The 10,610-nt window shown below is 33.8% G+C and overlaps 1 protein-coding gene across 1 annotated transcript in view; it reads right to left on the bottom strand.

Moving 5' to 3' along the window:
* Ptp36E (protein tyrosine phosphatase 36E) overlaps positions 1 to 10,610 on the bottom strand; it is a 65,824-nt gene that overhangs the window by 42,849 nt on the left and 12,365 nt on the right. The window contains exon 2 of the mRNA XM_018460250.1: positions 6,590 to 6,866. Coding sequence (XP_018315752.1) covers positions 6,590 to 6,866 — 277 coding nt within the window. The remainder of the gene's footprint in view (positions 1 to 6,589; positions 6,867 to 10,610) is intronic.

Raw genomic sequence — 10,610 nt, 5'->3', positions numbered from 1 at the left:
AAGACGTAAAATGACACAATAACTTATAAAATGCGTTTATAAAGTTTTATTAAAGAATAAAAATGATAAATATGTATATGAAGTAATAAATAATAATTACAATCTTCCTACATATATTAAAAGTGTTATGACAAGAGGTACATATTTCATGTAATGCGTTTATTGCATTTAGTGCACCAATTTCAATCTGCGCACTTTGTATGCTTTGAGTATAAATCCCGCTCACTAAAAATGCCGTATGCCCAAACAGGTGCAGTGGGATAAACGAGACAACAAACTAAACAAAGAATACGAAAGCAAAGCACTTGTATTTTGCTATACAACATGCTTTACTATTCCTCTACATGTTTTTTGTTTTAACAATTTACTATTCCTCTGTATGTATCACGAAATAACCACTAGGTCTTGTACACGCCCTACAGTAATCATTTTATGTAGATTATAATTTATGATGGCGCTACTTATTACAGTGACAAATCGATTCAACTCACAATAATTTTATTAATATTAATAGTAAGAAGTTGAAATTATAACTCAATACTAATATAACATAAAGGCATGTAACAGAGTAGTTGCGAGAAAATTACCCCACTCCTTCTATTTTTTTTTGACTTCTGCGGCGTAAATCCCAGCGCGGCGTATTTGTCGGAGTTACCCTACTCCCTAAATTTTTTGGAATGAATTCACTCTAAAAGAATGAAAATTCTATCACTTTTTTTTTCTCTTTAAAATATTTCACTCTTTTTTCACTTTAAGTAAAGAATAAAACTTTTGAGCTTTAAAGAATTTAGGAAGTAAACTTTTACATATTACGCCGATGTAATTATATGAGAATATATAGACGCGAATGTTTGTGCTCGCAAAATTATACAAACTAATCGGCAGTAGAAGCAATGCAACCTTAACTGGCTGCAGTTTATTTATAAAGTGTTCTTGAAGTCGCGTACACGGGCGAAATATTTTCGTTTTATCTCGACATCCTAAATATATTCTGCAAAATCTGAAGATACCATGCTGTGCGGAATTCTTCCAAGTTATTTTCGCCAATCAGCTCGTTTGACACACACTAGCCACCATCGATCGAAGGGACAGCCAATCGCGTCTGTTAAAATTATTAATTCATAAAGAGAATTGATCAATTATACGGATTAATGAACGCAACATAGCGATGGTTGCGCATATTGTGCATCGCGTAAGATTGGAACAGACTATTCTTAACGTAAAGATTGAATCTTTATAAATTATTTATATAAAAGGAGAAATGTTTCGAAGCCAATTTATTATAGATAAATGTTTTGCTAAATAGCTTTGTCAAATATATTATAGTAGGAGGAAATTATAATAAAAAGGTTTTATATATTATATTATAATAAAATAATATAACGTATTGAAATACAAAAATTGTACATTAAATAGATACATACATAACAAACGATCATTCTAAATTGTGTTATTTATTCTGACAAAAGCAATCAAAGAGATTTTAAAATGTTGTTCAAATTGTGAAATATTGTAAAATTTTGGTAAATTAATATAGGTATATATTGAATTGATGAAACACAATGTATACCTATATTAATTTGTGTTTGCACTTCTACATTTTTCATATTTCGAGTATTCTGGTGAAAAGTAATTATTCGTTACGCACGTTTTCCTCCTTCTGTCATTCACAGGTAGATATTCCGTGGGCTTGTTTTCGAGTTATCTTATCGGGAAAAAAATAGGTTAATAGTCTTCGGATGTAGACCGGGTATTTATTTGAATAAACTCCTGTTTAGGTGGATATGCAAATAAAATTGTAGTTTCATTTATCGTACCGCGCGTACCGCTTACTTTGTGTTAGCTATCATTTCACCGTACAATATGCGTCTCTGCTTGATTACGTGCTGTTGGTACCGCACTCGATGCTCGTAATCACATTAAATTCAATTTATTCGCATTGACCGCATCAGTATCCCGAAATTGTTTGTTGATAAATCATTTCTTTAATGTTCCATCTAATGCAATAAATAATTAACTATTTTTGCTAACTTATCTATAACTGAATTATTGATCTTTTGTGTTCATTAACTGTATATAGTCCCTATATTAATTTTTGTTTAAAAATTGTTATCAAACTTTTATATGCTAAAATGTATTTTTTGTTGATTCAAGTTTTTTTGCCAAACAACTTTTTCTCGTTAAAGATCTTTCTATCTGGATGTTGAGCATTTTGGCGGGAAAAAGGTTTTGTCAGGAAGGATGATTCGTTCGAAAACTGCGTGCATGTTGAACGTTCATAACAACCGAGAGGTCGAGTACTCCGGCAAATTCCAACGTCGTCGTGGTCGTCGTTGCCGTCATCATGCAATGTGGCAGTTCTCATGCTTGCACTCCGTATCCGGTTCACGGACGTAGGTCGGATGAATCAGCACGGAAAAGCATTGCTTTATTTTCATTGCGAAAGAGAGCCCCGCCACTGACAGCTACGACGACGACGCTGACGGCGTAAGGAGCAACGCTCGTGGCAGTGGGTCGCCTGCATTTGTGTCAAGATCAACTAACTTTGTTCGCTTGTGTGACAGCATCATCACTGGGACCAAACGTTTATGCAGCTAGTGTGTCTCACATGCGTCGGTTTAAAAATACCCAATAGGCCGCTGCTCGCAGCATCCTCGTTTCTTTCCTCCCGAATAAATTCATGAATCAAAGCCAAGCCCGGCGAACTAATCCCGATGAACGGAATCATGTTAGAGAATTTGTTTTGGTTTTAATATCGTCTCAGCGTTACATAGTAGTTTTCATTATTTTTGGTATTTTATTTAAATGTGAAAAATATAATCTATTAATCGTAGTTTTTCATTATTTTTTCAGCACTTGGTAAGATAGATCGTTGAATTTATAATGTCAAATTATACCTAATTTGGATTATTTTTAATCATTTCTACAGATCGAGGGGGTAACCACTAGCTGAAATATTGTCCCACAGATTACACGATTTCATCTGATTACAAATAATTTTTTTCACTACATATGAAATAATTTGGTAAAATAAATGATTTTATTTAATATTATACAATGATTTCTCGTGGTTGCATATGTAATTATCGGATTATACCATACATAGAGATTTTATATGAATTTTATAATGATTTCGAGGACTCTGTCCCACGATTACATTAAGTGATTATATCCCCTCGCTACAGACCGCCAAGGTATTGACTTAAATTCAGTCTATTATTTGTTAAATGCGTACGTTAATAGAGCGTTGCTTACTTTCAAATCTGATCAGAGAAATGGATTGATTTATATTTTGACATACATAGAAATTAAAAATAGCAAAATATTATATATATTTTTTTTAATTTGAGAGATTGAGTTATCTGCTTCGATATCTAATAGTGTACGTAAAGAGTTATTACAAATCATATCAGCGAATAGTACACAATACAATGCTAATTTATCAAATGTAAAGCCAATACTGGCTATGTAAATATTTATAACTTAAATTGCTATTAATAAAGATTAAATCACTATAAATCCTTCAATTTAAGCTGCGGTAGATTAACACGCTGTCTTATAGAACGAGATTCCCAATTTAATCAGAAATATCTGTCCCCCTTACGATATAAAATGGAATGTCGCACGTGTCATACGGTTTCAACATTTTCGCTCGCCTCTTGAGAAAAGTTTTCATTACAAGGCTGTAAAAATGCATGAGGCCATTTATAATGCTCAAGGGCGTTTTTCATATCTCTGAAAATAAAGCTGATACGAGAGATTTATTTCGTTTCCTTTACAATCTTCTTCAAAATTGTAGGAAACACATCGGCATTTTAAGTCACGCGAGTGCAACCATCTCGAACGGTGAAATTAGTTATCTCGGTCCATACGATATGCATTTTCGACGTCATTTATAACACTTTTTGTTTAATTTCATCGCCCGCACTACTTTCATTAAGGAGATCATCTTTTACCGAGACAATCTGTGTGTGAAAACAGAAAAAAAGAAAGAAAAACGCCCGTCAAGGTGCATGGTACAATGGAGAATGTATAACTGGCAATGTCATTGTCTCAGGCAATGATTAACGTGTCTGGGCTACATTGTCTACTCGGATATATGCTTTCGAATAAAATGACAACGCCATTCAACGAGCATCGACAAAGGGAAATGCTTATCCATTGAAAAAAAAATACACGTAAGCGTTCTTCGCGATAAAAATGAGAAAATTAATAATTCGCCATTGGAAACGTAACTTTATTTTTTGCAACTCTTTATTTTTCCGTGACGATGTTACAAGTGTGAACTGGGCCGGCTTAATGACCCGTAAAAGCGCTGTCATGGGCGAAGAAACGCTCGCGTTAATTGGTTTCTTGCGTGACGATGGCAGACGTCAAGGCGCATATCATTTGTATGATTACACCTGAGGATAAACAACCTCTTGATCTCATTAGGAATGAAATTCGCAATATGATTCATTCTCTAAAGACACTACTGGAATATAATGCATCCTCATATAGGCTACTTTTCTGTACATAACGAACATTGTCTATAAAATTCATTAATGGTGTTATTCTAACACGTCACGTTCCGCTTCTCCTAGAAATAATCGCGTAATTCGAAAAACAAAATTGCATTAACCAAAATTACATCGCAAATATTTACGTTGTTAAATATTACGGCTTGTCTTTGATCAATTAACCTGTTAGTATTAAAAATTTCTCCGACGGCGTGTCACGTGTTATTATTATTTTCTTTTTAATATTATTCAATAATTTGATGCATGGAAGTTTTTGCACAATGTGTATCAATGGCGATGCGTTTATTGTGCAAAAGCTTCGCTACCTGATGTTGCATTCCATATTCGCTATGAAATTCGGGACTACTGATATCTCTAATTCTCATTATGGATATAGATCAAGAGGCGGCATACGAGAGTTAAAATTACGATGTTCATGTATTGAGTTGCTGTATGAATTGATAGATTCGTTCAGATCAGTACCGTAATTCATTGGACGTGAATAGCGAAGTGTGTTCTAATATCCAGCGAGATGTTAGTATAATGTAAAAGAGAGTTTTCTTAAAATATATCATCGTCATAATCTTATTTCTTCTCGAAAATATTCTCAAGCATTTTTAAAGTATCCTCGAGCGATCCAAAATTTAAGTGCGAGCTTATACATTTATGGTGATCTCGGGCGTGTCGCAAAATGCATTACAACTCCTCCAGACTTACGAGAATTTTCAGAACGTCTTTTCAACCTCTTGAAAACTACCTTAAGTCTCAGTGCGATCTCGAAGGTCTCAAGAGTTTTGAGAATATTTAGAACACTTTGCGTTTCCTCTCAAGAATCTTGAGTGTTCGCACAGTCAAAAGACGGAAACATACCATATACAAGCTTCGGTTTTCTTAGTTTGTAAGTATTAGAGAAAAAAAACGAAAGGCAATTAAAAAATTAATCATATACCTCAAGTGATACGCGCATTAATCGCTCATCGCCGTGATTTAAAATCAAAAATGTAAAAGAAAAGAAATCGAGCTTTCTTTTAACTCGAGATGCAAAGAAGGAAATGTTTTATAAAATGATACCAAAACGAAAAGGCAGTCAACTCGACGCTAAAAGCTTCCAATATGCTTCGAAAGGCCTTGAGAAAACGTTCAGATTTATCGAATTATGCGCTTGATGTTCTTTACCAAGTGTCAATTGCGCAGTCGTTAAGTGGGGTCTTCAAATTCCGTGACCTGAATGCATAAAATTTATTTTCTTAATGGAAATGCATTTACGATACTGATGCGGAAACTTGCGGAATTTCAGTACACAATGGTGTCTCGTATTTACAAAGATAATACATTTCGTTTGATTGCGATGAAATATTCATTTTGTTTGTAGCTTTATTGTATTCATGACGATCACAGCTGGAAGAGTAAATATGAATTTAACATGTCGATATGAAAAATATATAAAGCATATGTAATCAATACGCGTCTCGGTTGTGCCATTAATTCATTACGGTTAATACGGGTATCATTCGACGTCGCAAATCGGATTTAGGCTTTTCGTTTTTCAAACGGTCGTAAGATAACATTGCAATTGGATTGGAATTACTCCAATTATTTTCTAACCAAGCTTCAATTCGTACGCTGTGTAAATTTTGTTGCTTACACAGAAAGAACGAGTTTATTGAGTATCTAAAAATTTAGTTAGATACAGATCCGAAAATAATTTTATTGGATTAAAACAATTATGTAGGAATCTCAAGTAATGCTGCAAAAAGGTTTGATATTTTAGCAACTAATTCTGAGCGTCCTACATAATTATTTTAATAGCCCGACAAAATTATTTTCAAATCTGTATCTAGCTAAATTTTTAAATACTTCAAAATCTTTCCGTGTATAATTCGTTCGTACAGCGCGAATGCATTTGAGTCGCGATTAAATTCTATCTAACAAAGAAAAGAGAAGAAATAATCAGAAAAATCAGGACGCATCTCTTTAGACACCCGTAAGACGTTTTTTAATCGTTAGTATTATCTGGGATTAATCTGAGGAAAATGACAGTCGAAGCCGGAGTAATTCATTAAGGAAAACGAGATCGCGGGTTGTCTCACCGAAGGAGATGAGGCCGCTGTTCAGCATAGACAACTTGATCTGACTGGGAATCGAGGCGAGACTCTGTCCGGGATTTAGGTGACGCTTTCTGGGCGGTTTCTCCGGTGCTCGGGGCGCGCTTCTGCTCCTGTGGTGATGATGATGCTTCCTGTGCGAGTGGGAATGCGAGTGGGAACCGGCGGCGGTCGAAGCCGCGCCTGTACGATCGGAACCGACGCTGCTCAAACCAAGAACACCGCCGCCGCCAGTCGATTGCGTTCGTAAAGACGACATGCTCTGCAAAATTGAAAAAAGAAAGACAAAATTAATGAAGATGTAAACGTAGAATCTGCAGTTTTATAAAATATTAAATACGGCGTTTAAAAAGATATTTCTATGACTAAGTTGCATAAAATAATTTATTTCTAATAAATCGTTTCTACTTTATTTAGTTTATGTTAAAAAATTTCGAGTTTTTTGCGAATTCTTCTTTCTTTCTTGTATAATGTTTTGAAACATCTAATGTTTCAGTAATGATATGACAATATTATTTTCTTAAAAGAAAGAAAAAGATAGGGAGAGAAAGAAATTATATTCTCTAGTTCTTATGTACAGTTAAATAAACGACTTTTGAAGATTAGACTTCATAGAATTTTAAAATATTTTGGAATTAATCCTTTCAGGACAGAAGCTTTTTAACAAAGAAATTTAAAGAAAACCTTGTTTTTTAAGGGCCGCTGAATTCAATTCTGGCCTTAGAATTCTAAAATTCAAATTAAAAATAAAATAATTTGATTATCATGCAACTTGGTTTTAGGAATTCTTGATATCACTAAGTTTGAATGTAACCTGAAAATGTCGAATTTCAAAGGGTTGTAATCTCTGATGGAGAATCTCGATGTCACGGGGCTCATAAAGTTTGGAAGTCAGTTTGAAAATTAGTATTAACTGTTTGCATAACATTGATAAGCTCCAAATAAAGTAAAACCCTAAGTAATTCCCTAAAATTGAATTTTATAATAATCATATTATATTTCCTTTTTATTCCCTATATTTATGGATTTACTCTTTTAATTTTTCTATTTTTGATCTCAGATTCGAATAAAGCATTATTAAATTATCCTATTATAGGCCAATTTTCATGAAAGTCGAACGAATAGTTTTGCAAGATAAAAGGGAGTGATTCCAAATAAGATCGCTCGTTCACAAAGGATTAAAGATGACTGTTTTAGATATTTTAAAGAAAAATAATATATTATATATTGGAAACATTAGAAATTTTTTTCTACTATTCTACACTTTGACTTGATTTCATCACATATACTTATTTGTGAATAAATTCTGACAATTGGGATATTCTGTCATATTACATATTTTCGAATTAAATAAATTATAAGAATACATTTAATTTCTCAATGGTGTCGCGAATCGACTAAGCCGAGATAATTTATCACGCATATGTTTTCCTCTCCTTTCACAGAAGGAGAGGGTAAATATTGAAAAAGATGTCAAATATTAATCTTCCTTCAATATTTGCATTCGGACGGCTTGTATGCCCAAGAGCCCAACGTTAAACGCCAATCGACGCTGTTTGTGTCATACATGCTCACTATCCCCCGAAGGATTATCATTGTCCTCGCTACGATCCATCGCGCCTTGGAGCACATGGAGTGTGTGTATGACGTTCGCGTTGTTGCAGCAACCGCTATTACATCCATCCATAAAAGCGATTCTCGTATTTCCCGAGGAATATATTTCCAGCGATGATAGAATGTCAGTGATAGGACTTTAAAGCCGCTCTAAACGATATAATTATACGTTTTCCGAGTATCTCGAACAGACCCGTTATTCGTAACCATTTTCCAGAAGATTCATCTTTTCCCCGAGCGATCGTGGCTTTCCGCTAAATTTCACAAGTAAGCAGCAACGAGCATCTAAAACAAGCAATGTCTTGCTTTCTGAATGACTAGGTATGACTATCGTTGCACGCAATGTGACAGAGAATAGAGATGGCCAGTTAGGCCAGCTGGCAACGTGACGCAGAAGATCGCATCGCATTTTCTTGCGTTTCCTCAATGCCTATATTTATCAGAACGCGTAATAAGTTAATAACCCCTTAACGTGCTCTCTCGGTATTATTCTCGATGGTCAAAAGCAGCGTTTAATTAAATGCCGTTTAATTTCTATCTGACTATCTAATAAAGTTCAGAAGCTGATAACTAAATAGCGAAGAAGAGAATATAGATATTTTCTTGCTAATGTGTAAAGTGATTGATAGCACTTGGGAATTGTAGTAATTTTTTTAAGCAAAACGTTAAAAGGTTCTCCAATTATTATTTGCGGTGATTAAAAGTGACATCAATGAGTTTAAGTACGAAATCTTTAATTTTGATCCAACGACAAAATTGCGAAGTACAATAGTTCGGACTAAAATTGAACGGTGGAAAGTAACAAGAGGCTAGATATGTTTTTAATGTGAAAACTTTGAAATTACTCGGAAATTGTTGTGTGACTTACAAAGAGTGAACTAGAAGTGGAAACGCATTTTAAAATACGGTTTGTTGTAAAAAATAGTTTTTGTGTTTAAGAATCCCAAACCCTAACATCAGACAACGCTTAATTTTTCAGAACAATGCATGTAAAAATGTTGAAGTCGTATCGATTAATCACTTGGCAAGGTGGCGTATCTCATTGTTAGGGAAATGAAAAAAGTTAAGTATTACGATATTCTGGAACTAATTGACTTTTTTCCGATACCCCCTTACACGGATGATATAAATACAATTCAGATTAAAGCTTTTTCATGACTACTTCGACAACGCATCAATGTTGTACGGGTCGCATTAATCGGAACTGTACTTATACAGCTTATGCATAGAATAAAAGTCGGTCGTGAAATATGTAATATTTAATTTTTCTTCTCTTTTCACTGAATTCAATTATTCTGCCAAGTGGTTAATCAATGTCCGCTGACCTTAAAATTTTTATATTTATTGTTTTTTAATTCAAAGATGTCTGAAGTTAAGATTTGGAATTTTTAACATGAATACGAAAGATTATTTTTTTTTAAAATCGCATATCAAAAGCGCCATTTCTAGTCTTTTACTTGTTAGAAGTTTAATCAAGACCAATTAATTCTTATAAGTGCAGTTTTGAATTTTTTTTAAACTGTTGCAGTCATATTCAATTTATATTACAATACTTTTGAAGTTTGCTCTCAAAGTACGTTCATATTCTAACTACAGAATCTATAGACAAGATATTATTTCATCGCCTTCTTCCCTCATTGCATTTTCATTCAGTTTTCAAGCCCCGTCTATGTCTCTCTACTTTCCATTAGCAACGGCGTACTTTTAATCGCATTTGCATGCAGGAAAATCCGAGAAATAATGCCATTAAAAGCAGCGTAAGTTACTTTATTGACATAACTTTTTAGATTGAGTGTTGATAGAGCTTCGATTAATAAATTTAGTTTGTCACTATAAAGATATTACTTTTGTACAATTTTGCATCGAATGTAACAAATTCATTTCTTTTACAAACGTATCGTAATATTTATATTACAAACTCTCGTTTTGCACTTTTAATGTGTGTATAATACATATTTACATTATATAAACTTTCGCGTTGTACACTTTTAATAGCTGCGTAAAATCCACGGTGCAAGTAAAAATTTTTCCAGGAAATTTCTCTAGAAAAGCCCTCCAGATTCTTATCTCGAATTCGTGAAACAATCCGAAGTACGTGGAATTTTTCAAAGAATGATCTCACAATTTTATGTATAATTAGTACAACACGGAAACTATTTCACTCTCAACAGCACTAAATTTCTCTTATTCACTTTCCATTAGCATAGAATAGCTCGAATTACTCGAACTCAAAGCATACGCGCGTCTTCTGAAAGGACAATCTACGGAAACTAAGTTTCTTGCGAACCCTCGTAATAAATCTTTCATGCAAATCGTTCAAAGTATTTTAATCATTCAAAAGAGAACGTCAGCAGGACCATCTTACCAACATATATATATATATATATATATA

This window comes from Mycetomoellerius zeteki, unplaced genomic scaffold (assembly GCF_001594055.1).
Source record: "Mycetomoellerius zeteki isolate Tzet28-1 unplaced genomic scaffold, Tzet1.0 scaffold93, whole genome shotgun sequence".
In the NCBI taxonomy this organism is placed as follows: domain Eukaryota; kingdom Metazoa; phylum Arthropoda; class Insecta; order Hymenoptera; family Formicidae; genus Mycetomoellerius; species Mycetomoellerius zeteki.
The sequence above is the reverse complement of the archived record's forward strand: the minus strand, read 5'-3'. Positions and strand labels throughout refer to the sequence as shown.